We start from the raw sequence: 26,990 nt of genomic DNA, 5'->3' as shown, positions 1-26,990 counted from the left end.
AAGAAACAAATAAATGAAAGTTCAGCAAAAGAGAAAGCGTTTTGCATCCAAGACACAAGAAAGTGAAACGACACCCCACAGAATGGGAGAAAATATTTTCACATCATCTATCTGATGTGTCTAGTGTCCAGAGTATATAAGGGACTCCTCCAGCCAAGAGGCCACTGGTTCAATTTCCAGTCAGGCCACATGCCTGGGTTGTGAGCTCAATCCCCTGTGGGGGGCGTGCAGGAGGCAGCTGATCAATGATGTTTCTCTCTCATCAATGTTTCACTCTATCCCTCTCTAAAAAAAAAAAAAAAAAAAAAATCAATAAAATATATTAAAAGACTCCTCCAACTCAACAACAAAAAGGCCACCCAATTTAAAAATGGGCAAAGGATCTGAATCTACATTTCTCCAAAGAAGATACACACTGGACAGACAAGCACATGAAAAACACTCAACAGAAGTTGTCAGGCAAATGCAATCAAAACCACAATTAGGTCCCACTGCACACCCACGGGGATGGCTGTGAGCCAAACAACCAAGTGAGAGCAAGTGTAGGCGAGCATGCTGGCAGCCCGGACTCTCCCGCATTCCTGGAGGGAGGGGATGTAAGCGGTGCAGCTGCTGTGGAAAGTCTGGCAGCTGCTCACCAAGTCAAACAGAACCAGCATGTGCCCAGCAGTTCTATTCCTAGGCATGGACCCAAGAGAAAGGAAAACGTATGTCCACACAAAAACCTGCCTGAGTGTTTGTTCACAGCAACATGAACCATAACAGCCAAAAGGTGGAAACAACATAAATGTTCACCAACTGATGAATGGATAAATAAAATGTATTTCACACAGTGACATTTTATTTGACAATAAAAAGAAGCAAACACGTTACTACATGGATGCACCTAAAAACATGCCAAGAGAAGGAAGCCAGTCACAAAGGACCATGCATGATATGATTCCATTATATAAAACTAGAGGCCCGTTGCATGGGATTCGTGCACTGGTGGGGGGTGTGGCCTGCCGGGATTGGCCCGCTGTGGGAGCCTCTCATCCTGGTCAGCTGAGCAGTTGTGCACCTGCCCTGTGAGTGGCGCTCCCACTGTGGGAGCGCACTGACCACCAGGGGGCAGCTCCTGCGTTGAGCGTCTGCCCCCTAGTGGTCAGTGCAGTTGTTCTGGTCGTTCTGCCGTTTGGTCACTGGGCTTTTATTATATAGGATGTCTAGAACAGGCAAATCTAGAGAGACAGGAAGTAGATTAGCAGTGGTCTGGGGGGCTGGGGAGCGTGGAAGGATTGACTTGGGGGCTGATGGCTAAGGGGTGTGAAGTTTCTATGGTGATAAAAATATGTTCTAAAATTGACTTTTTGTGAATGTACTAAAAGCAATTGAATTGTACACTTTTTAAACATATTTTTTAAGGATTTTAGAGAGAGAGAAACATTGATGTGAGAAAAACACTGATCGCTTGCCTCCTGCAAGTTTGCAAACCAGGCATATGTCCTGACCAGGAATCAAACTGGTGAACTTTTGGTGCATGGAATGATGCTCAGCCAACTGAGCCACACTGGCCAGGGCTGGATTGTACCCTCTAATGGGCGAATTGCGTGCTATGTGAGTTGTATCAATAAAAACTGTTACAAATAAAAAGTTACTTAAACAATAGACTTAGTTTTATTGTATTACATTGATATTGTTTTAAAGGTCATAAATCAGAAAAGAGAAATGCAAAATACTGCCTGCATTATGAAGACAAACACCCTCCATGAGAATAAAAAGTGAGATTGCCTGAGAGATTGCCTCTGGGACCTGGGCCTGGGGTGGGGAGAGGCGGGAGGCTGCTCTCCTCTGGCCATCACTTTGTCAGCCTGTGGATGACGAGACGTTTCCTCCCAGTGATCTGGACCCAGAAGACCCACCTGCCAGTCCCCCATTTCCCAGACTCGCCCCCATTGTCTGTCGGATCACGTGCCAGTTCCTTAACTGCAAAACCCTCTGGTGGCTTCGGGGACTTGGTGAAGCGACAGCCAACTTCTCCAAAGCAGAAATGTATTTCCTCACAGTCTGGAGGCTGAAAGGCAGAGACCCAGGTTGGGCAGGGCTGGTTCCTCCTGAGGCCTCTCTCCTTGGCTTGTAGATGACCACTTTCTCCCTGTGTCCTCACGTGGTCTTTCTTTGGTGCAAAGGCACCTCTGGTATCTTCTTATAAGGACCAGTCATAGAGGCCCGTTGCATGGGATTCATGCACTGGTGGGGGGTGTGGCCTGCCGGGATTGGCCTGCTGTGGGAGCCTCTCATCCTGGTCAGCTGAGCAGTTGTGCACCTGCCCTGTGAGAGGCGCTCCCACTGTGGGAGCGCACTGACCACCAGGGGGCAGATCCTGCATTGAGCATCTGCCCCCTGGTGGTCAGGGTTTGAACTTGCTATGAACTGAATATTTGTTGTTTTTTAAAATATATTTCTTTATTGATTTCAGAGAGGAAGGGAGAGAGAGATAGAAACATCAATGATGAGAGAGGATCATTGATTGGCTGCCTCCTGCACACCCCCTACTGGGAATCAAGCCTGAAACCCAGGCATGTGCCCTTGGCCAGAATTGAACCTGGGACCCTTCAGTCCATCAGTGCAGGAGGCAGTTGATCGATGTTTCTCTCTCATCGATGTTTCTAACTCTCTATCCTTCCCCCTTCCTTTCTGTAAAAAATCAATAATATATATTTATTATATAGAATCAAGCCTGAAACCCAGGCATGTGCCCTTGGCCAGAATTGAACCTGGGACCCTTCAGTCCACAGGCTAATGCTCTATCCAGTGAGCCAAGCCGGCTAGGGCTGGACTGAATATTTGTGTCCCCTCACCCCCACCACACACAAAAATTTTGTATGTCTTAAGTCCTAACCCCCAATATGATGGTATATGGAGGTGGAACCCTCATGATGAATTAATGCCCTTATAAGAAGAGACAGGAGAGATCTTGTCCACCCCCTCCTCCCACTCCATTGTCTACAAGCCAGGAGGCAGGCGGTCACCTTGAACTTGGATTTCCAGCCTCCAGAACTGTGAGAAATATGGGTCTGTTGTCTAAGCCAGGGCCCCACTCACGTATAAAAAAAACAACAAACTTATTCTGAACCCTGGCCAGGTAGCTCAGCTCAGTTGGTTAGAGCGTCATCCCAATATGCCTAGATTGCAGGCTCAATTCATGGTCAGGACACATACAAGAATCAACCAATGAATGCATATATAAGTGGAACAACAAATCGATGTCTACCCACCCCTTTCTCCCTTCCTCCCTCTCTAAAAATCCATTAAAAAAAATTTTTTTAAGAAAAACTTGCCTTGCCGAAGCCGGTTTGGCTCAGTGGATAGGGCGTCGGCCTGCGGACTGAAGGGTCCCGGGTTCGATTCCGGTTAAGGGCATGTATGTACCTTGGTTGTGGGCACATCCCCAGTCGGGGGGTGTGCAGGAGGCAGCTGAATCGATGTTTCTTTCTCATCAATGATTCTTTCTCATTGTTGATGTTTCTATCTCTATCTCCCTCTCCCCTTCCTCTCTGAAATCAATAAAAAATCAATGAAATATATATTTTAGAAAAAGAAAAGAAAAAGAAAAACTTGCCTGGCCGGCGTGGCTCAGTGATTGAGTGTCAACCCATGAACCAGGAGGTCATGGTTCAATTCGAAGTGAGGGCACATGCCTGGGTTGCGGGCTCGATACCCAGTAGGGGGCGTGAAGGAGGCAGCCAATCAATGATTCTTTCTCATTGTTAATGTTTCTATCACTCTCTCCCTCTCCCCTTCCTCTCTGAAAATCAATAAAAAAATATATATATATATTTTATTTTTTTCTTTTTTAAAAAAAAAGAAAACAAAAAGAAAAATTTATTCTGACACTTGTTAAAATAAGAAAGACATTGCAGACTACTGATGGGAATAGGGGAGAGCGATGGCGCTCAACTCTGGATACAGCAAAGACAGCTGAGAAGCAGAGTGCACGTGTGGTGTCACACAGGCTGGACAGATTCTTGCTGAACTCACCTAACCTGATTCTTGCCTAAGGCAGGCCAAAGCGGGTAGGGGGTGGGGTGTCTCTAAACTGACTTAGCAGGAGCATTCTTGCTAAAAGTTGGCTAGGCAGGCTCAAGACAAGGAGGTGCGTGGAGGCCTGTGGAAAAGGGGGCTGAGGAACCTGACCAAAGTTTAATCCAGGATAGAGTCTTAACCACCCTAATAGCCTCATATTCACTAAGACTCCCCTTTAAAGACCTTTATCTACAAGCACAGTTACATTCTTAGATAGAGAGGTTGGGACCTCAACATAAGAATTTGGGGAGGACACAGGTTAGCCCATTACAGGAACCTGTTGTAGAATGTCTGCTCCCAAGTCCCTAGTAGGGAAAACGAGCCAGAAACACCTGTTGTGCCCTAAATAGGAGGTGCTCAAAGAATGCTGGGAAAGTGACAAAAAGACACAGGATCCAGCTTGAGACCTGGCCTAGGGCCATTTTAGCATCAAAATAATGGTAGTAGAAGATGATGACCTATTTCATAAGGCAAGTATAAATATTCCTCTCTTTTCCACGTCCAGCGGGGCTAGAGAATGGTCTGGTTCCTGAGTACGGGCTGCTGGGGATTGAGAAAATGAAAGAAAGAGACAGACACAGAGATGGAAGGAAAAAGCTGGGGCCAGGTGGGACCACTGTCTTCTGATGGAGAGACAGAGACCCAGAGCCAATACAGCGTGTTTATTTTATACAGCAAAAACCAGGGAGTTTTACTAAAGGTCAAGACAAAGGAGATTATGTGCATTCTTTTTTTTAATGTAATTTTGATTCCTAGGTGTGTTTTTTTTCATATTTTATTGATTTTTTACAGAGAGGAAGGGAGAGGGAGAGTTAGAAACATCAATGAGAGAGAAACATCGATCAGCTGCCTCCTGCACACACCCCACTAGAGATGTGCCCTGCCTCCTGCACACACCCCACTAGGGATGTGCCCACAACCAAGGTACATGCCCTTGAACTGGAATCCAACCCGGGACCCCTCAGTCCCCAGGCCGACGCTCTATCCACTGAACCAAACGGTCAGGGCTCTGTGCATTCTTGAGTGGGCTCGAATGGTATTCATTCCTGGTGCTTGGCTGGATTTAGATAACGAAATCCACCCCCTGGCACCTGGGCTGAAGGTCAAGCTGACAGCACTCCTGCCTCTGGCAAGGTGTGTTTCCAGGATGTGGCTCTGCCAACGCCACTGGATTCAGCTGACAATAATGAAAGAAATGCTCATGTGCCTTCCCAGGCGCTCTCTACGGCAAGACTCCATGAATCCACCTGACATAAATGAGGTAAAGGAGTGGTTTACCCACCGCTGCAAGGTTGTAGGGGGATGGTCAGGGACTGCTAATGAATGCAGGGTTTCTTTTTTGAGTGACAGAAATGTTCATGTATATTGTGATGACTGCACAATCCTGAGTACTAAATATCATCTGCATACTAAAAACCATTGGATTGTGCATTCTTCTTTTCAAAATCTATTTATTTTAGAGAGAGGAAGGAAGAATTATAAAGAGATAGAAACATCAATTGGCTGCCTTTTGCATGCCCCCTACTGAGGATCGAGGCAAAACCTGGGCATGTGCCCTGACCAGGAATTGAACTGGTGACCTTTCAGTTCATGGGTTGATGCTCAACCACTGAGCGACACTGGCTGGGTGGATTGTGCACTTTCAACGGTAAAATGTACACTTTTAAAAGAAGAGGATCTTGCCGAAACCGGTTTGGCTCAGTGGATAGTGTCGATCTGCGGACTGAAAGGTCCCAGGTTCGATTCCGGTCAAGGGCATGTACCTTGGTTGCGGGCACATCCCCGGTAGGGGGTGTGCAGGAGGCAGCTGGTCAATGTTTCTCTTTCATCGATGTTTCTAGCTCTCTATCCCTCTCCCTTCCTCTCTGTAAAAAAATCAATAAAATATATTTTAAAAAAATAAAAAGAAGAGGATCTTGGATCCTCACTGGTATGAATACATAATTAGATAAATGAGTGGGTGAGAAGACAAAATCTAGTGGAATGCCAAATAATAAAATGTGGAAGGAATGATGAGATTAGAAAAATCACCCTTTGGCCACCAATTTAATGGAAATTGATTCAGGCCCACACAAATCATCAATGGCAGCTAACACCGGAGAGGGAGAGTTTGAGAAGGGTATTTCCATAGTCTCAAAGTATCACCCCACAAGATTCTTGTTAATTACGAAGGGTAAATATAGTAACTTTACAGGGAAGAAAGCAAATGTTCAAAGTTACAGGTGCCAGAGAAGGCACACGGATGGCATGTGCCCCTGACAGGTCACAGACACTAACTCAGCATGGCTCTCACGCGCATCAACAAAACTGCACCCCCCTGAGACTAATCATGAGGAAACATTACGCAAATATCTGGCCTGGGAACTTAAAAAACGACCATGTCTTCAAAACTATTCACCTTGGGCGGCACCTGCGTGGCTTAGTGGTTGAGCATTGGAAAAAAAAAAAAAGAAAAAAACAACAAACAATGTCTTCATACATAGAGTGGGCAGGTGCAGGGACTTGCTAAATAACGGTGGTTCCGTGTGCCCACCTGTGTCCCAACCTGGCGGTACTGCCCTTGACTGGCCAGGTGCTGAGAAAGTCGGGGTGAGGGGGACTCCAGTCAGCCCTGGGGACTCCAGAGCACACATATTTGCAATATTGTTAGACGTGACCTCCCAGGGGCCTCCAGGCCCCTCCTGGCCGGCAGCCCCACTATCCATGGATGGGGACCGCCTGCGTGACCTTTGCTTTAAGAGGCTTTTGTGACTTCTGGCCGAGGCTCAGCGAGCTGGGGTGACCAGGGGAGAGCCCCCGGCTGGGCGGACAGGGAAGCCTGTGTGTCTGAACCGCGGGACAAGGAGGGGGAGAAAGAATCCCGATCACCTGTCCATCCAGAGCCCAGGCGCCTGGCTGTGCGCGCGGGGCAGCCTCAGCTTCCGGCCCTGCAGGCCCCCCAGCGAGGCGGCCCCAGGCCGCGGGGACCAGGGCCGGATGGGCCCCCAGGCGGGGTGTTTGCTGAGGCTCAGCCTCAGGGCCTTCCCAGTCCTGCCCCCAGCAGCCCGCACGCTTAGCGTTCATCCACGAACGTGTGTTACGCCGGCAAAGCGAGCAGCTACCCAAGAACACGCCTCGGGACAGCGGGGACTGAGCGTCCGCCGAGCCCGGAGGGAGGCCGCGGTTCTGGGAAGGGCCCGGGCCGGGAGCTGGGGGCCCGGGGTCGCCGTGGCGCCGCGGGGAGTGGGCGATGGGGCGGGGCGGCGGGGAGGCGGGGTCCGCCCGCGGCTGAACAGTGGGAGTGGGTGGGGCGAGCGGGGCCTGGGTCGGGGGGAGGGTGGGATCCCCACCCGCGGGGCTGCCAAGGGGGCGGATGAGAGGAGCGGCCCTCCCCACGCCCGAGGGCGGGGGAGGGGAGGCGGGGAGGTGGGGCGGGGGAGGAGGGGGTGGGGCGGGGGCGTGGCGGCGGGCGGGCGCTCCGCACTCGGGATTGGTCGGGCGCCGGCCCTCGCCCCCGCCTTCGGCCAATCGTCCTGCAGCCACGCTCGGCCGGGGTCAGAGCGCCGCCCGCTCGCAGGGGGTCGCGTCTTCCCGGTGCCGCTAGTCTCGCCGCCGCTCGCCGCGATCGGACGCGCCCCACTCGCCTCCTTCCCGCGCTCGATCCAGGTGGGCACTGCTCGGCCCAGCCCCGGCCCAGCCCGGGGTCCCGGGTCTCCACCCCGCGCCGGAGTTGCATCATCCGCAGCCGCTCGCGGCGGAGCGGAGCCGGCGACCCCTCCCCGGTACCCGGGACCTCCCTTCCGCGAGTCCGGACCTCCCTGGAGCCGGGGTTCAGTGCCCACGTGGCCCCGGCCCGGACCCCAGCTCCGCCTGCAGAGGGCGCGGGGCCGCGAGTCTGGGAGCGCCCCGCGGGGACCCGGGGGCGGGGGGCGCATTTTGGGGAGATGAGCTGTAATAGTGCTCATCGTTCATCGTTGGTTTTTCGCGGCATTTCGGGTGGGAAATTGCTCCTTCCTGCCGCTGGCAGGGGGTGGGGGTGAAGGTTGATGTAGCTGCGCGGGGCCCAGCCCGGGCGCGGTGTCGGGTGGGGGCGGGGCGAGAACGCAAAACTTTTAGCCTCAGGATTGGTCGGGCGTATTTATCCCAAACTGTGTCCCCAAGAGCCCCCCTCCCTCCCCCCAAGTCCGGTGACCGGCGGTGTCCAGATCTGCTGAGGGGTCGCGGTCTCCCACCTGGAAATTCTCTGTGATTTCCATCCGCGCCCCGGGCCCTAACCCGCCCCCTTGGGGCCGACGGGTGCGCGAGTGCGGATGCCCTTGCGGGCACGGGGACTGTTAGGTGCCCGAAGGAGGGACGCAGGAGGCCGGGATGGGGGGAGGGGGGGGATTGCGGATTTATTCCACCCTCCGCACACCAGGTGGCTGAGCCTGGGTGGCCCCAGCCCCCGGGGACGGGAGTCCGCAGCTGTTGAAGGACTTTTGGCGGGCTTTTTCTGGCGGACAGTTCTCTGTGCGTCCCCGGAGTGTGGGCGCAGCAAGTGAAATGTGGACTCAGCAAAGGGAATGTCCACAGGGAAATGGCCTGAAAAGCCAGTTCCCGGGGGGAGGGGTACTCATTCAATTACTTGATCAGACCTAACGGTGACCCCAAAGGGTCTCAGGTGTGAGAGGAGTGGCGGCAGGAAGGAGCCCGCCTCCCCACCACGCACATGCGTCCCCCCGCATCTGCAGCAGCCCCGGGGAGCCAGGCCCTGCAATGCAGGGCAGAGCCTGCAGGTTCAGACCCTTGTTGCCAAGCTGAGTGCCTTTGGGTTCTGCGGACCTGATCGATTTCAATTCATTACGCATCAGCCCCTTACCTTGCTGGAGGTTGCTCCAGGGTGAGGCAAGTTGCCAAGAAGGAGGTGCCTGTTTATGCTGGGGCCCGGTCTCCGTGGGGTTGTGGCCAGTCCCGGGACCCAGCCAGCGCCCACCAGCCAGGGTGCTGCAGGCTGTGAGGTGGGGAGGGAGGTCTCCCACAGGGTTGGGGAGCCTCCTGCAAAATGGAAGAACCACGTCCCCACCCGCCAGGTGCAGGACAGAGGGAAGGAAGGCTCTGTTCCCCTTATCAGCCAGGGCGTGGCCAAATAATACTTCATTGTGTGAATATGCCACATTTTGTATCGCCATTCATTCGTTGACGGCCACTTGCTTTGTCTGCACATTTTGGCTATTGTGCATAGTGCTGTTATGAATGTGGTGTGCAAATATCTGTTTCCATTTTTTTTGGATAGATGCCTAGGAGTAGAATGGGGTAGTTAACCTTATTTATTTATTTATTTACCTATTTGATAATTGATTTCAGAGAGGAAGGGAGAGGGGGAGAGAGAGAGAAACATCAGTGATGAGAGAGAATCATTGATTGGCTGCCTCCTGCAGGCCCCACACTGGGGATGGAGCCTGCAAACCCAGGCATGTGCCCTGACTGGGGAATTGAACCGTGACCTCCTGGTTCATACATAGACCGACTCAGCCATGCCGGCCTGGCTAGTGAACCTTTTGAGAAACCACCAAACTGTCCGAGCACTTGGTGCCTGTTGTTGCCGAGCCCCTGAATGTGTGGAGCCACTCAGAGAGGGCGGGTGGGCGGGCCCAGCCGCATCAGAGCAGGCTCTTCTGCAGCGTTTGGGAATGGCCTGAACCGATGACTTCCCTTTCCCATTCCTCTGATAGAGCGAAGCATGTCTTCTGAGACATTCCAAGCAGAAGAGGGGGTGGCAAGGTGCCCCTACCTCTCAGGGACACACTCAGCAAAAGGAAGCCTGGAGCAGGGGCCCTCAGGGGACAAGGACACCAAGGATCACCAGTGGATCCGGCCTGATGCCCCGAGCAGGTGCTCCTGGAAGCTGGGCAGGCCCATCACGGACTCTCCACATCACCACACCGCCTTGTAAGTCCCTGTCACCACCTGGAGGGGAGGAGGCGTGTGGACGTGGGGTGTGACCATCCCCCTTGCCCTCACTCTGCCGGTGGTGAGCTGCTGGATGGGGGCGCTGTCTAGATCAGTCCACCAAGGCTCAGAGAGGCCAGGGCCTGTTTGAGCTGCAGCCAGCACCCGGGTCAGTGCCCGACACGAGTAGGTGCTGAGCTGAGCTCCCACGTCGCACACTCTGAAGTGAGGGAGGGCGAGGTGAGGCTCCTGACGCAGGGCCGCCGGCTCACACTGGGGTTGGAGGTGAGTGTGCGTTTTCAGCATTAGGTTCACACCACACCTCCTCCTGAACTCTTAAGTCGTAAGCATTGCTCCGGGCCATCGCTCTTTTTTCGATAGTGACCTCTTTCTGAGGCTGGACAGAGACAGCTGGGTGAATAAACCACAGTTTTTTAAGCCCTCCCATGGGATTTAGATGTAGCCATTATCTCGTTCCGAACAACTACAATAGAAACCATATACATGCATGCCGTCAGTCCATCTTTATTAAGCACCTACTGTATGCTGTGCCCTGTTCTAGGTGCACGAGATCTATCCGGCCAAATAGAAAAAAGACAAAGCCCCCCACCCGTTGGGAAACTTAAATTGAGCTCACTAAGTTTTAGGATTATCTGTATTTCCGTAGTGTAATCTTTCAGGGTCAAAGACTATGTTTTTTAGATGTTTGATTCTTCTTTTGTTTTTGCTTTTGTGTGTGTGTGTGTGTGTGTTTTTAATATATTTTTATTCATTTCAAAAAGGAAGGGAGAGAGAGAGAGATAGAAACATCAATGATGAGAGAGAATCATTGATCGGCTGCCTCCTGCACGCCCCACACTGGGGACTGAGCCCACAGTTGAACAGTGACCTCCTGGTTCATAGGTCGACGCTCAACCACTGAGCCCTGCCCCCTGGGCTTTAGATATTTGATTCTTATTCCGTATAACCTGCTATACCAACATTCATGGTTATTGATTTTAAGATCAGAACTGGGGGGTGGAGAAAGGGGTGTGCTCCTCTGTGGGGCCAATAAATAGGAATGGAAATTTACAAACCCAGAAGCTCGAGCACTACACATATCTCAGTGCTGGGTGCTTAGGAGGCCAATGGGCCACTGGCCAAACAGGATGAGCCCTCGGTGCCAGAACAAACGAAGCAGTGGGTGAAGGGTGGGGTGTGGCTGCTGGGGGCAGGCAGGGAAGAGACCAGGTTCCTGAGGGTGGGGGACCTCCCTCTGGGTCCCGGGGCGGGAAGGACACTCTTCTCTCCAGGTTGAGAGACAGCATGACACCTGCCCCCTCCCTTCCTGGCCTAGTCACCCCTCCCGAAAAGCCCTAAGGGCTAATCCCATCTGGAAGCTGAGCCCTGTGCCCCCTGTCCTAGGTCAGGTACCCGGTTAGAAGGGAGCTGGGCCTGGGCCCAGGTCAGGCGGGAGCTTACCTGCCAGGGGGGGACACCAGACCAAGGTCCCCGAGAGGAAACAGCCCTTGGGGTTCCTGACTGGGAGACAGAGGTGACCTGGCTAGGGGAAGGCCCTGGAGCTGGTACTGCATTGGCAGAAGGTGCTGGAAGTGTGGATTTCTGGGAAAGGGGGTTCCAGGTGGTTCCGAGGTGGGGTGGGCTTACAACGAGGGCCAGAGTGGAAGCAGCCTAGTCAGTGGAGGGGCCTCAGAAGGCGGGGGGGAGGGGGGGGGGGGGGCAGGCAGGTCTCTGGCCCGGGTAAGAAATGGGGGTTGTTCTAAGAACCGGTGGGGTTGTTCTGGAGGCCTCGGGCTGTCACAGTGCAAACCGTTGAGAGAAGGTGACCCAGGGCCACTGCGGTCATGCTCTCCCCCGGGGCCTGCCCTGATGACCGCAGGCAAGGTTCTAGGTGACGGAGGCAGGAAGCCGGGTTCTCTGCCTGCCCAGCCCCTGCCTAGCGGTGGGTGGGCCACAGCCCGCTCTGGCCGCCCCAACCCCGGCTGGGCTGGTGTGACCTTTGCCACCGCCCCGTGACGGTACAGCTGTTTACCTCTGTCCGGCCTTGGCTCTAACTGGTTAATGAACCAACCCCGGCGTGGCCCCAAGAACCTGGCCTCCAAAGTGGTCAGGAGCCCTTTGCCCCCAGCCTAGCTCTCCCCTCACCCTGGCACCTGCCTCTGGCCTGGCTGTCCCTTTCCGCTCCTTCCACAGTGGAGGGAGCGGCTGGATGCCAGCTTATCTGCGTGGATGGCAGCAGGTTTTACCAGTCTCAGGGCCCCTGGGGGTTGAACCCACAACCTTTTAAAAAATATGTATAATTTAAAAAATGGTTTTCAGAGAGGGAGAGAGGGAGAGAGAGATAGAAACATCAATGAGAGAGAATCATTGATCGGCTGCCTCTTGCACGCCCCTCACTGGGGTTTAGCCCGTAGCCTAGGCATGTGCCCTGACTGGGAATCGAACCATGACCTCCTGGCTCATAGTTTGATGGTCAGCCACTGCACCACACCCGCATCAGCTGGGCCCAATCGGCAAACCTTTTGATATATGAGACGAAACTCCAACCAATTGAGCCACCGGCCAGGGCAGTTCTTTGATGTCTTTAAAAGAATGTGCCGGCCTGCCACGGCTGGTATCCTCTGTTTTTCTGAATAATCATGGGCTCTTCTGTTTTAGGGCAAAATCGCCCAAAATCTTGCCAAATATCCTGAAGAAAATCGGGGATACCCCCATGGTGAGAATCAATAAGATCGGGAAGAACTTTGGCCTGAAGTGCGAGCTCCGTGAGTACCTCCTCCCCGCTCCTGCGCTCGGCCCGCAGGGGCTGGGGGGCTGGGGGTGCTGTAGGCTGGCCCGGGTCTTCAGATCCCTGTTGGGGCAGATCTTCCTCTTGCAAACACTATACCTTTTAGGAGGTGGGGGAAGTCGTCCTGAGGAAAGAGCAGAGCAAAGGCCTGGGCCCGGGAAAGGACAGCGTGTTTGCTGGGCAGCGAGAGTGGCAGAGATAGGAGAGCCTGGGCGGTGGGAGGCGGGGGTGGAGGGTTTTGGGGGCCCGGTCCGGGGTGTGATCTGGGTGCAGTGGCTTCGGGGCATCAAGTTGTCTGGCAGGGGCCACTGGGTATGGCTGGGCCTTACGGGTGTGTGGGGCTCAAGTGAGGCGACCGCTGTCTGCCCAGCAAGCTCCTGTTGGGACTGCGGGAGGGGTCTGACCCAGCCACCCCGCGGGGGCTCCTCGAGGCGCCTCTGTCTCCTTCCTTCGGAGTTGCCACGTGGTCCTCTGCATGGCACTGCCAGCTGTGGGGTGGGTAGGCGTGGAGAGGGGGCCGATGTACGGGACCAGCAAAGACCAGGCCTAGCCCTGCATCGAGGTGGATCAGGTGGCGGGGGAGGGGACAGAGAGGGGTCCGGGGCCTTCCCGTCTCATGATTCGTCTCCTCCGGCTCCCAGTGGCCAAGTGTGAGTTCTTCAATGCGGGCGGGAGCGTGAAGGACCGCATCAGCCAGCGCATGGTGGAGGAGGCCGAGCGGGCCGGGATCCTGAAGCCCGGGGACACCATCATCGAGCCGACGTCGGGGAACACAGGTGAGCGCTGGGAGGCCCCGGACCCTGGGGTGACCCATGGCTGCTGCGCTGGCCTGGCTGGCGGCCCTTCCCCGCAGTTTGCTCAGCACGACTGCACGCGAGCAGCTGCGTGTCGTGCCGCTTCCTCCGACATCTCGCGGTCAGGCCTGCGTCGATGATGTCGGGTGCTCACCTGAGAGTGACAATCTGCCTTAGATCCCTCCGGCTGCCGTAACAGAAACCTCCGAGGGCGGCTTAGCCAGCACGCCAGCTCCCTCCCGTCCTGGGAGTTGAGGCCGGGTCAGGGGTTTGCGGCCTCTCCTTGGCGTGTGGACGCTGCCTCCCTGCGTCCTCACGCGGCCGCCCCTCTCCACGTGTCTGTGTCCTCCTCTCTTATTCCGGGGTCACCTGTCCTACGAATTAGGAACCACCCTGTGACCTCACTTAACCTTACTCCCCGCTTCAAAGACCACCCCCAAGCACAGCTGCTTTCTGAGGTGATGGGGGTTGGACTTCAGTGTAGGAATTTCCGAGGATACAGTTCAGCCCCTAGCTCTGCCACCTGGCCCCCACATCCGTGCCCTTCTCACATGCAAATCATCCCAGTGGCCCCAACAAATCCGCTCCTTCCAGCAGCATCTCTGCAGGACCAGGTCTCCTCTCCATCAGGGGTGGGGGGAGTCCTCCTGGCAGGTTCCTCTCCAGCTGTGAGCCTGCGAAACCAGGCCGGTCATGTGATTCCAAAATACAGTGGAGGGACAGGCATAGGACAGACTCCCCTGTTGCAAAGGGAGGAACCAGACAGAAGGAGGGGTGCTTGGTCCCCAGCAAGCCTGAAGCCCAGTCGGGCAAATTCCGTCGGGTCTTACGGCTCCACAGTAATCCTCTTCGGCTCGAACCCCTGCCCTCTGGACAGTGGCCCTGACCCCTTTGTGACCAGGGAGGCCGCCCTGCTGGTCTCTGCCTGCCCCCAGGGCCATCTGCCTTTCCTGGAAGGACCGGGGTGCCCACCCGCAGCCCACAGTGTTTGCTCTTCCTGCTACGGTCCTCGGCCCCCCCATGGAGCCGTGGGCACCAGCAGAAGCTGGAGGACTTGAGCTTGTGTTTGCGCCCTGGCTTTCCTTCCCTGTGAGCACATTCTCTCTCCGCCCTGAGGACAGAGGGGCCAGTGGGGCTTTGGGGAACCCTTTGGCCCTCGGGGCTGGTCTCTGGCAGCCCAGACCAGGCTGCGGGTGCCCGGGGCTCACCATGTGCTTCGCAGGGATCGGGCTGGCCCTGGCGGCCGCGGTGAAGGGCTACCGCTGCATCATCGTGATGCCGGAGAAGATGAGCATGGAGAAGGTAGGTCGGCGGGGGCCTGTCTCCCGGGACCCCTCCCCCAGCCCCGGGAAGCCCGGCGGGGGGTCAAGGCTCGATGTTACTCTGCAGGTAGACGTCCTGCGGGCCCTGGGGGCCGAGATCGTGAGGACACCCACCAACGCCAGGTTCGACTCCCCCGAGTCACATGTGGGGGTGGCGTGGAGGCTGAAGAATGAGATCCCCAATTCTCACATCCTGGACCAGGTGAGGCTCGGGGCCTGGGGTGAATGTGCATTTCAGAGTGTGGACCCAGGGAGGGGCAGGAACTCTGGGCGGGGGGGTGTCGGGGGGGGCGGGTTGCCACGTTTGCAGCAGGAATGGGGCTGCGGAGAGGACTGACAGTGGTGGCACATGCCGCGGGCTTCTCCCAGCTGGGGAACCTCCAGCGAGCGGCCAGCGCCTCAGTTCATCGCACTGGGTGGGCGTGCCCTCGGCTGAGGACCCTGCAAGCCCTCGGAAGGTGTAAGAGCCTTTTTCACTGGACGCTCTTCTGTCTCACTTATTTCGCTCCTGGGCTGTTAGTTCAGAAATTCACATCTGAAGAGCTGGGTTTAATGTTTTGGGTCTGCTGAGGCTCCTAAAACTGCGTGATGCCCTGTGCCTGCTGCCATTGCAGGGTCTCTGACTTCCTCTCACCGCCCTGTGCTCTCTCCGTGCAGTACCGCAACATCAACAACCCCGTGGCTCACTACGACAGCACGGCCGAGGAGATCCTGCAGCAGTGTGACGGTGTGTGCGGCTACCCTAACCCCGCCCCTTCCTCCCTGCCGCTCTCCCTGGTTGCCTGGGAGTGTACAAGTCACTTACCCACTCTTTGGTAAACTCCTATTCATCCTTCAAAACCCAGATCAAACGCCCCCTCTCGGAAGTGCTATGCAGAGCATCTCTCTAGAGCGGTTTCTGCTTCTGTTGTGCTCTCTTGCGCAATATCAGGCAGTCTTGTTTGTCTGCCCAGCTGCAGAAGCTCCTGAGTGCAGGCAGTGAGTATGCCCTTGGCTGGGCGGGGCTCACAGCTGGGACTTCACGTTGCTGAAGGGCACTAGGCATCAAGCCCTGACTTGGGCCTTGAATTCCACGTTCAGGTTTTCCCATCTCCGAGCTCGGGTGGTAATGCCAATGACTAGCTTACTCTCTATACAGACGTGATGCTCCCTGGAACATTTCCACGTAACTGGTGCCAAGGACTGTGGGGTTGTGATGTCTCCTGAAGGGCTGTTTCCCTACGAGATATGGGGGGATTCTGCCAGGTGGTGGGATCCAGGCATTGGCTCACCAAAGTTTTATGTGTGAGAATTCTCTCATTTGGCATAAACAGCCCTCCGCCTCGGCATGGGGGCCCGCGTGGACTTGTTGCAGGATGCCTGGCCTGGCGCTCAGCAGCGAGAGAGCCCAGATGATTTCTGAACCAAGCCCGAGTGATTTATTCTATTTCCTGCATAATTTAGTTACCTTTTTGTCATCGTCCAAAAGCAAACAGCATAAGAAAATGCATCATGCCTGGCCGGTGTGCCTCAGTGGTTGAGCATCGACCTGTGAACCAGGAGATCTCGGTTCGGTTCCCGATCAGGGCACATGCCCAGGTTGTGAGATCCCCAGTGTGGGGCGTGCAGGAGCAGTCAATCAATGATTCTCTCTCATCATTGATGTTTCTCTCTCTCTCTCCTGTGGAGAGCGGCCACAGTGTTTGGACAGGTTCAAGCCTCAGACTAATGAGAGGGCACAGTCCTCTCATGGGCACGTGCAAGTCCCAGCTTGGAGGGCAGAGCCTCCCAGCACAGTTACAGCCAACAGCTATAGTGGTCAGCTTGAACCTATGGTCCGAACACGTGGCCCCACGTGTCTGAGTGATGTGGGCTTGATAGAGTTCAGGTGCGTGTAATTGAGTAGATTCGAAACCCTCGAGAATGTGGTAAACATCTTGAGCACGCTCTTCCTTTGCCTCGTGGGATCTGGCTATAAAATAAAGACCCGGCTTGTAGTCTGTGGCGCTGTCGCTAGCTCTCCATCAGAGAGGACAGTGTCCCACCCAGACCCAGCTTTCTTCTCTTGTCTGTCTTTTCTCCATCCGTCACCGCCCCCTCTCAGGGTGACCGAACCTGGCTGAGCTGGCGCGGCACATAAGGCGCCCACCGTGGGGCTGAGGATGCCATGGCCGTGCCGGCTCGCCACACTCTCCCTCTCTCTTCCTCTCTGAAATCAATAAAAGTATATTTAAAAAAAAAAAAAAAAAAGAGTGCACCATGAGCTTCCCTGCGCCCCGTCCCCCGCAGGCAGCCACTGCATCTGTCCTTCCTGCACCTCCTCACGGGCCTTACACCAAATAGATTCCGCGGCCGAGACTCAAATGAAGCTCGCCGGCCCCTGTGGCCCAGTGATGAATGCTCCTTAAGGATAAAGGACTGTGAGGAGAGGCCGTGGGAATTGAAGTTTGACCTTTTTGACGACCTGCCTTCATCTTGGTCGAGCGGGTTTTCGCTTATTAGAATGTTCTTCCTGGTACGGCTTCTCCCCTGCAGGGAAGCTGGACATGCTGGTGGCTTCGGCGGGCACGGGCGGCACCATCACAGGCATCGCCAGGAAGCTGAAGGAGAAGTGTCCTGGGTGCAAAGTGAGTGCCCGGGGCGGCAGGGGGGTTGAATCTCTAAGCTTTTAGGTTCAGGTCCTGCATCTGCTCCGTCTGGGGCTCTGAGAGGGAGGGCACTGAATTTGGAGTTGAGGGGCCTGGGGTGGGGCTCCTAGAAATACCTGGCGGGTGGTGCTGAGCCCACTTCCTCCCTCTGCCCAGGAAGAGGTCAGCGCCCAGCACTGCTCCTTGCTCTCCAGGCCCCACTGCCCCCCAGGGCGTGTGCCAGGCTGTCCTGGGGCGTTCTGTGCGGGGGAACTGCCCCTGAGTGGTCATCACTCTGGCTCCCAGGTCTGGGTTTCCAGTCTTGCCCCGGAGCCGGGAACAAGACCTGCATCCCCCGGGCAGATCATTAACAGGTGCCCATTAGGGGTGGTCTTGGCCCCGATGATGGCCGGGAACATCCACGTGAGACTTGCTGGGCACGAGCCCTAACGGTCTCCCCGCTGTAGATCATTGGGGTGGATCCCGAAGGCTCCATCCTTGCTGAGCCCGAGGAGCTGAACCGGACGGAGCTGACGGCTTACGAGGTGGAAGGGATCGGCTATGACTTCATCCCCACGGTGCTGGACCGGACGGTAGGTGGGGCTGCAGTGTTCGCGTCCAGGCCTCGGGGCTCGCCCTTGAACCAGCTTGCACGTCTGCATGGCTGGCTGACCCCCGGCGCCCGGCCTGGCTTTCCTGTGGGGACAGGGAGGAGAAACACGACGCTATACAAGCAGGTAGAGGAAGGGTAGAGTCCAAGGTCAGGACCAGGTGGCACGCTGCACCATATCCAAGAAGTGACATGAACCCACTGGGCAAAGACGCCCAGGTCGTCAGCTCTGGCCGTGCGCACAGATCCGGCCCCTCCAGAGGCGGGAGCTCTGGCGGGTTGAGCAGGGGAAACGTAAGAGGTAAGGACCCCAGAACAGACTCCGAAGGACCCACAAGGGGGCTTCGTTCTGAGGGACGCAGAGTCCAGCCACAGGACACACGGCTGGGCCGCGGGAGCCGGCGGGCAGTTTAATAGCCACGTGCACATGTGTTGGACCAGGGAGAGGTAGAAAGTTCCAGGTCTGTAGACGTGAGCCTCAGACCCCGGAGCAGGGGCGGGGCTGTGCCCGCTGAGGGTCACAGGTTCCTGGACGGAGGGCACCGTGAGGTTGTGAGCACAGCTGTGGGGCCCCCACCCCACTGCACACCTGCCCGAGCGCCTCCTGGAGCCGGCAGTCTGGTCCTGCCCACAGGTGGTGGACAAGTGGTTCAAGTGCAACGATGAGGAGTCCTTTGCCTTTGCCCGCATGCTGATTGCGCAGGAGGGACTGCTGTGCGGTGAGTGGCGGCCGGGGTGCAGAGGGCACAGGGGCGCTTGCCTTCTGCCGGCTTCCAGTCCAGATCTGTAAAGGCTCCCTCATCCTGGGGCTGCGTGGCGGCTTCCCCGGTGCCGTCCTTCCACGCCAGCCCCTAGGAGGTCGGCTGGCCTGTCCTCAGATCGGCGGTCACTCCACAGGCGGGATAGGAGTGCCCCTTCACGGTGTGGCCAGAGGTCTGGGTCAATGTCCTGGGGCCCTGGGGTCCCTGCAGCGCATGCTTTGTCTCCTCTGTGTAACCGCCGGAGCGTGGGGCGTGGCACGAGGTCCTGGAAAGGGCCTGGGGAGCCGAGAGCTTGACGGAAAGAGGAAGCAGCTGTTGGTTTCGCACTCACAGTCACCATGCGGGCGGGGTGGCCGCCGAGAGGAGGCGGGCAGCACTGTGATTGGTGTATATGTTTTGGGGCCAGAATGTCAGGACACCTGGCTTTTTCAATCAAGACCAGCATTGTCCTTGGGGGGGGGGGGACTCCCCATCAATGGGGGTCCAAAGCAGGGCGGAGTGCTGGGAGAGGCCGGAGGGTGTCCATCTCCAGAGCTTCGTGGCGAGGAGATGGGACCAGGCTCCTGCTGGCTCACTTGCCTCTGACCCGTGGGCCTGGGTCTGACGCCGGCGCTCTCGGCAGGTGGCAGCTCCGGCAGCGCCATGTCGGTGGCCGTGAAGGCGGCCCAGGAGCTGCGGGAGGGCCAGCGCTGCGTGGTGATTCTGCCCGACTCTGTCCGCAACTACATGTAAGAAGCCTCCGTCCTCCTCCCGCTTGCAGGCCTGTCCCTCCCTGGCACCGCCTTGGGGATGCTGTGGTTGCTCCACTGGATCTCCCCTGAGATCTGACAGCAGGGATTCGGGGTGGGGCCAGGGGCCCTGCAAGCTCTGCACCCCCCTCCCAAGCGCATCTTGCTCACAGGGGCGCAGGGTCATCTGCTCCCCACTACGTGGGTCCTCAAGCCACCTTTATATTTATTTATTTATTTTATTTTTTATTTTTCTTCTCTCCACTCTTTGAGTAGAGCGTCATCTCTGCCGCATCCTCCACCTTGCCTTCTGGCCTATTGGAGGATGCAACGTGTCGCTTTATTTTTATTTCTTTAAACTTGTTGGGTGACATTGGTTAATAGGATCATATAGGCTTCAAGTGCACATTTCTATGATGCATGATTTGTATATTGCATTGTGTGTCCACCACCCAAAGTCAAATCATCTTCTGTCACCATATACACTGAGTGGCCAGATTATTATGATCTCTGAACGCATAATAATCTGGCCACTCAGTGTGTGTGTGTGTGTGTGTATTAGAGGCCCGGTGCATGAACTCGTGCATGGGTGGGGTCCAGCCAGCCTGGCCAGGGGGAGGGGACATGGGCGATTGGCTGGCCTGCCTGCTGGTTGAGGGGACAATTTCATATTAGCCTTTTATTATATAGGATATACACTGAGTGGTCAGATTATTATGCGTTCAGAGATCATAATAATCTGGCCACTCAGTGTATATGGCTGCCCCTACCCTTTACAACCCCCTCCCCTTTCAGTCCACCTTTTTAGAGCAGGTCCCTGGCAGCCCCCAAGGCCTGGTCTGGAGGCTTTGACCCAAGTGGATCCGCTCCCCTGCTCCCTCTGGCAGAGCAGAAGTGAGGAGGGGTGGGAGGAGGCGCCCAGGGAGCACGAGGGGGCCGATGGCAAAGGTTCCAGGCAGAACCATCTGTGCTGTGAGCTCCTCCTCCCTGGTAGACCAGATGCCCCCTGGACATGAAATTCCCACGGGCTTTCTACAGTCTGGTTCCCAGGCCTCTTCCTGGAGCTCCAGCCAGCCACGTGGGGGTCTCTCCTGGACCGGTGGGGTCTGGGAGGGGTCCTGGGCTTTCTGTGGGAACTGTGCCCCTTGGTGTGGGCAGAGACGGTAATGAGACCCTCTGCCAGGCCCCGCTGACCTCCTGACTCCTGCAGGTCCAAGTTCCTGAGTGACAGGTGGATGCTGCAGAAGGGCTTCCTGAAGGAGGAGGGCCTCACAGTGAAGAAGCCCTGGTGAGGATGTCTCTGAGCAGGGCCACACCAGAGCCACAGTGGCTGCGGAGCGCAGGTCCCTGGGACCTGGGTGCCTGTGCTCTGTCCCACGCCGGCTGGTCATCCCCAGTCTCCCTGTGTGATGTTGTCCTTGACTCCCACCTGCCGGCCCTCAGCCCTCCCTGCCCTGCCCTCTTCCCTCAGGTGGTGGCACCTCCAAGTCCAGGAGCTGAGCCTGTCCACTCCGCTGACAGTGCTGCCCACGGTCACCTGCAAGCACACCATCGAGATCCTCCGGGAGAAGGGCTTCGACCAGGTGCCCGTGGTCGATGAATCGGGGTCAGTCTCAGCCACACCCCAGGACAGGGCGGCTGGCTGACCTTAGTGCCTGCATAGGGATGTCCATTGGACATGTTCCTGAGCACTGGCTGGGTGGGGGGTGGCCGTGTTAACCCGTGTCCCACCCACTGCACTGAGCCCGGGAGGAGACGTCTCATAGTCCCATGGCTGACACTTGTCAGATGGAAATACCCAAAGGACTCAATGGCTTACTGTCTGCCACTGGATGGGCAGGTCCAGGGCAGGGCATCTGATCACTGTCTTCCTGAATTCTAAGAGGAATTCTGCATTCTGGTGCAGAGGGAGGACGGCTGTGGGCGGGTCCTGCTGTCTCAGGGAGGGCCCTGCATTGACCCTCCCCACCCCCTCTCAGAGTGATCCTGGGGATGGTGACTCTGGGGAACATGCTGTCATGCCTGCTCGCTGGGAAGGTGCAGCCATCAGACCAAGTTGACAAAGTCATCTACAAACAGTTCAAGCAGGTATGAGCTCCCATTCACTGGGGCCGTGGGTGCCAAGACCCGCTTCTGTCCTTGGAGGCGGGGCACAGCGCTTCCTGGGCAAGGGGGCCAGGTCCCCGACCCTCTGCACTGCTCCCGTGCCAGCTGGGCCAGTGCTGGCTGCCCCTCCTCGAACCTGTACACCTGAGAATCCGCCCCAGCTTTGCAGGGAAGCCGGTGGGGAAAGGCCCACTCGTGAGGGCTCACCCAAGCCCGCTGTATTTTGGCCACGCCTGGGGGTCGGTTTCATAACATTGGGCCCTCATTTCCCCCGTGAAGCATTCGTTTAAGAACACCTGGCACACACAGTGATTTAATAAATAGAATGTCCTGGGAGAAGCCCGCTTCTGAGACAGTGTTGGCCACCCTCTGACAGAGGTTGGGCAGAGCTGACTGGACCCTGCTCTCTGTGTCCCTGAGGGCAGTGCCATCGGGGCGCCCCCTCTCCCTGGTCCCCATTTCTTTTCTTTTTTTTTAATATATTGATTTTTTACAGAGAGGAAGGGAGAGGGAGAGAGAGCTAGAAACATCAATGAGAGAGAAACATCAATCAGCTGCCTCCTGCATGCCCCCCACTGGGGATGTGCCCGCAACCAAGGTACATGCCCCTGACCGGAATCGAACCCGGGACCCCTGAGTCCGCAGACCGACACTCTATCCACTGAGCCAAACCGGTTAGGGCTCTGGTCCCCATTTCACACCTGCCTTCTCCAACCTCCCAGTGAGTGGGACTGAGATTGAGCCCAAACCTAGGAGATAACTTGACCTTCCTTACCCCTCCCCACACTACACACACACACACACACACAGCTGACATGTCACTGGAATCCGTATATTTGTGCCATTTCATCCCCAATGCAGTCACCTGTCATGCGGTTCCTGCAGGCTCCCTCCCCACCTCCCCTCCACCCCCGCCCCTGTAACAAGGAGAGACCCCAGGAGAACATGCTGTCCAAACAGTTGAGGTTCCATTGCGCTCCTCTCCGCCGAGGGCCTGGCCGGGCTGCCCTGGAGAGCGCTGACTGCGGCCTCTCTTCCAGATCCGCCTGACTGACCCGCTGGGCATGCTCTCTCGCATCCTGGAGACGGACCACTTCGCCCTGGTGGTCCACGAGCAGATCCAGTGTAAGTGGGGCTGGGGGAGCCCTGAGGGCATGGTCCTGGTGCCTCACAGGCTTCTGGAGTCAGTGGTGGTGACCTTCAGCCATCCTCAGCCTTGGGCACGGTTCTTAGAGGAACCCCTCTGTGGGTGCCCACAAGGTTAAGGGTCGTAATCAGAATTGGGAGTGCCCTGGAGCCTGCCCCCCACCCAGCTGAGGGCCGTCTCGGGGCCTGGGTGGCCAAGCCTAACCCCTCTCCCGTCCTTGGCTCCACAGCACGGGACCAGGCCTTGGCAGGAGTGGTGGGGGGGCCTGCAGGTATGTACGCCCGCTGTCCGGGGTCCCAGACCCCAAAGCTTGGGTGGGAGGGTTCTCCCTCACCTCACATTTACTCGTATATGAACACGCCCCAGAACAAGTCCCAATTTCAGGGTCCATAAAGGAAGCGTCCTTGGGCACAGCACGCCCGATACCGTGTCCACTGCTGCCTCCGTGCTGTTGGCAGAACTGCGGGGTCATAACAGACTCTGACCCTTGGCAAAGGTGGCCAGCTCCACTGTGCATGAGGCTCCGAGGTTCTGGGGGGCCAGGCTGCAGAGGCTGCACAGACCACCCTCCCCTGCAGGGGACACACTTCTCCAAAGTGCCACTGTGCCTCCAAGTCCCTGAAATGTGGGGAGCTGGTCTCCTCTCTGCTCCCCGTGTTTTTTCCTGAGGTGCTCAAATAGGCCAGCAGGGTGCCTGGCTCCTCTGTCCCGCTGCACCCTAAGGACAGATGGCCACAAAGTTGCTGGGATGGGGTCTGGCAGGATGACCTGGGCACTTCTCACCCCCTCCTCAGCTCCACCTGGCTCTCTGTGCTTCGTGATGACCGTGTCAAGGGTCTCCAGAGAAACAGAACCAGTGGGATGTGTGTATAGAGAGAGATTTGTTACCAGGACTGGCTCACATGACTAGTTTGGCAAGTCCCATGATCTGCAGGGGGAGTGGGCAGGCTCGAAACCCAGGAGAAGCCAATGTTTCAGTTCAAGTCCTAAGGCTGGAAAAGTCCCCTTACATGGGGAGCCTTTTTTTCCTACTCAGGTCTTCCCCTCGTTAGATGAGGCCCACCACTCACACCAGAGGGCAATCTGCTTTGCTCAGTCTACCAGTTCAAAGGATGATCTCATCTAGAAACACCCAGAATAGCGTTTGACCAAATCTGGGCATTCCACGGGCTAGTCAAGTCGAACCACCTCAACAATCCTCACTGCTCTTAGTGGGGCCTGGGCCAGGGCCAGCATTCATTCTAAGCCCCAGAGAAAAGCATGGATTTGAAGATAATCACAGGCCAGAGATGTGAGCTGATGTAGCTTGTGGGTGTGCTTGGTGTTGGAATTTCATGCCAAGACTTGAACATTGGGCACCCAGACAGACCACAGGCGTGTGGCCAGTGGGCATGGCTTGGAGAGGTTAGCACCTTGCTCTCTGCAGCTTCGCCCAGATGGCTCCTGTTAGCAGAAGGCATCTGTTGGTGGGCTTCCGTGGGTGCTGCCTGGGTTCCCACAATACACAGGTGCCTGTAGGCACTGGGGCAGGCTCGGCTGGTCCCCCAGGGCCACACTTTGTGGTTCAGCCTCTGGCAGTCTGGAAATAGGTGCAGCTCCATGTGGCGGTGCCTTTAACCTACTGCCTTAATTCCCTCCTCAGACCACAGCCCTGGGAAGTCCAGCAAGAGGCAGATGGTGTTCGGGGTCGTCACTGCCATTGACCTGCTGAACTTTGTGGCTGCCCGGGAGCGGGACCAGAAGACAAAGTCAGCAAGTGCCTTGGAATCCCGAGTAGCCCAGCTCTGACCCTGCACATGCCCCTGCTCTTTTGCTCCCACACACAAAACAACAAGCCTGTGTGCCTTTTAACTGCCCAGTGCTGGGCACTGCCCCATTGCTATGGGCTGCTAGCTATGAGCAGGTTTAGGGCACTTAGCCCAAGGGCAGTGTAAACGTTAGTCTCCCTTTTATTAACACCTGACACTTGGATGAATCTATGGTTTATTAAAATGTGCTTTTCTTTTTAACTTTCTCTTGAAAAATGTTTCAACAAGGAAATCTTATTAAAAGGGAACTCAGCCAGGTGGATGAACCCATGCATGATGGGGGCAGAGTGGGCTGGAAGCAGAAGGAAGTGCCTTTTCCGGAGGAGAATCCAGATGGGGAGCAGAAGGGACTCAGGAAGTAAGGATCACTCAGTGACCCTCACACAGCAGCGCTGTCTGTGTGGGAATGGGCTGGTTAGAGTGGCTTGAGTATTTGGGTTTTTAATTGAGGTGAAATCCACATACCTAAAATGAACAAATTTTAAATGTACACTTCAGTGGCATTTATTACCTCCACCTCTGCCAAGTTCAAAGCATTTCCATCACCCCCAGAAGCAGTCATTCCCCTCTCCCCCTTCCCGCCTGGCAACACCAATCTGCTTTGTCTCCATGTGGTGTACCTATTTGGGATATTTCAGATAAACCGATCATACAATCTGGCCTTTTGTGTCTGGCTTATTTCACTTAACATGTTTTCAAGGTTCATTTTGTAGTAGGTATCAGTACTTTATTCCTTTTTAAGGCTGAATATTTCATTGTGTGGATGTGCCACATTTTGTTTACCTATTTATCATTGATGGACACTTAGGTTATTCCCACTCTCTGGCTATTGTGAATTATGCTGCTATAAACAGTCATGTATGAGTATTGGTTTGAATAACTATTTTCAATTTTGGGTGGATACCCAGAACTGCAGTTGCTGGGTAGTATAATTCTGTGGTTCTTTAAAGACCTGCCAAACTGTATCCCATAGTAGTTGTACCATCTTATATTCCACCACAATACATGAGGTTCCAGTTTCTCCTTGTCCTTGCCAATACTTTTTTTTATTGCCCTGGTGGTGGGAGTGACATGGCATCTCATGGTCTTGATTTGCCTTTCCCTAACGGCCAGTGATATCAGGCTTCCTTTCATTTGTATATCATCTTTGGAGAGAAATGCCTAGTCAAGTTCTTTGCCCATTTTTAAATTGTCTTTTATTCAGTTGTAGAAGTTCTAAGAATTTTATATTTTTAGCTCAAAGTCGGCTCATTATGAGTTAATTTTTATACATGGTGTGAGGTAGTTGTCCAACGTCATCCTTTTATGTTGATATCCATTTGTTGACGAGACATTCTTTCCCCATTGACTGGTCTCAGCACTCTAGCAGAAAATCAATTGGCCATAGATGTATGGGTTTACTTATGGACTCTCAATTCTATTTCATTGGTCTATACATTTATGCACTAATTCAAGAAACTGTTCCAGACTGAAAGACATGATTTCGCTGACTGAGAGGAGCCACACAGGGGACATGGTGAACATCACTTGGGACAAGAAGATCCAACTAAAGCTTCCAGAGGTGGGGAAACCTGGCTCAAATAGAAAATCTCAGAAAGAGAAAGGCATCAGACTTCTGCATCTCCAGCACATGGAGGCTGGGAGGCAAGGGAGCAGCTTCTAAAAACATCAGAAAGGAGAAGGGATGGCGGCCAGATTCTTGAGGCAAGCACATTCCTCTTAACAACAGAGAGGTGTGTAGGTGTCACCAAGGCAAGCGGCCTTCTTGCCTAGGAAAGCACTGGAAGATGCACTTCACCAAGATGAGATAGTACAACACGGGAGAGAAAACTGTCTCCACCAGGAGAGGTGGCGGGCCCGGCAGCCACAGGTTGTGGTTGAAAGGGCCCAGGAGAGATGCTTTGAGGGGCAAAAGAAACAGGTTATCCACGCAGAGTCCCAGCCGTGGGGGTGCGGGTGGCCAGGCACTGCTTTCCTTATGCTCCTCCTGGGATCTTGAAGCCCCCATGGCACAACGACGCTGCCCAGAGTTGGGGGTCACTGTTGATCTACTTGGCATCCACCCCTTCCTCCTCTCATTAATGTGGCCTCGTTGCCCTCCACACACAGCCGTGATGGCTGGGGCAGTGTGGACTCACCGCTGCCTGGGCATGGCCTGAGTGGACTGAAGCGTCCCCTGGGTGGGGCCTGGATATGCAGCCTACCAGACCTTCGGCTCCCTGAGCCTCCTAGGCATGGGGCCAGTGCTCGGGGCTCAGTGGAGAGTGCTGGTGTTCTTGTGCTGTTTGTTAAAAAGATAAAGGCTTGCTGGGCCAGTGTCTACCAAGAACGGCAGTGCAAGATCCCAT

The 26,990-nt window shown here is 55.5% G+C and overlaps 1 protein-coding gene across 2 annotated transcripts; it reads left to right on the top strand.

Annotated features, from left to right (window-relative positions):
• The first annotated feature begins 7,593 nt into the window (after window positions 1-7,593).
• Window positions 7,594-25,299, top strand: CBS (cystathionine beta-synthase). 2 transcript variants are annotated; one of them, XM_054713565.1, is made up of 17 exons: window positions 7,594-7,710; window positions 9,756-9,972; window positions 12,631-12,737; window positions 13,402-13,536; window positions 14,777-14,860; window positions 14,948-15,078; window positions 15,534-15,603; window positions 17,391-17,482; window positions 17,950-18,075; window positions 18,727-18,811; window positions 19,476-19,581; window positions 20,792-20,869; window positions 21,053-21,187; window positions 21,561-21,669; window positions 22,728-22,812; window positions 23,064-23,105; window positions 24,477-25,299. In XM_054713565.1, exons 2-17 carry the CDS (start codon window positions 9,764-9,766, stop codon window positions 24,620-24,622), a joined length of 1,740 nt encoding a protein of 579 aa, XP_054569540.1. In that variant the 5' UTR covers window positions 7,594-7,710; window positions 9,756-9,763; the 3' UTR covers window positions 24,623-25,299. The 2 variants fall into 2 exon arrangements, with proteins under 2 accessions (XP_054569540.1, XP_054569541.1); XM_054713566.1 differs by lacking the exon at window positions 23,064-23,105.
• The last annotated feature ends 1,691 nt before the right edge of the window (window positions 25,300-26,990 follow it).

This window comes from Eptesicus fuscus, chromosome 3 (genome assembly GCF_027574615.1).
Source record: "Eptesicus fuscus isolate TK198812 chromosome 3, DD_ASM_mEF_20220401, whole genome shotgun sequence".
NCBI classification, from domain to species: domain Eukaryota; kingdom Metazoa; phylum Chordata; class Mammalia; order Chiroptera; family Vespertilionidae; genus Eptesicus; species Eptesicus fuscus.
This window is presented reverse-complemented; position numbering and strand designations above follow the sequence as displayed.

Excerpts from the sequence above, each read along its gene's own strand:
- CBS (XM_054713565.1), top strand. The coding sequence starts at position 9,764 with ATGTCTTCTGAGACATTCCAAGCAGAAGAGGGGGTGGCAAGGTGCCCC. Across the intron at positions 14,861-14,947 it reads GATGAGCATGGAGAAGGTAG|ACGTCCTGCGGGCCCTGGGG; the intron begins GTCGGCGGGGGC and ends CTCTGCAGGTAG. Across the intron at positions 15,079-15,533 it reads ATTCTCACATCCTGGACCAG|TACCGCAACATCAACAACCC; the intron begins GTGAGGCTCGGG and ends CTCTCCGTGCAG.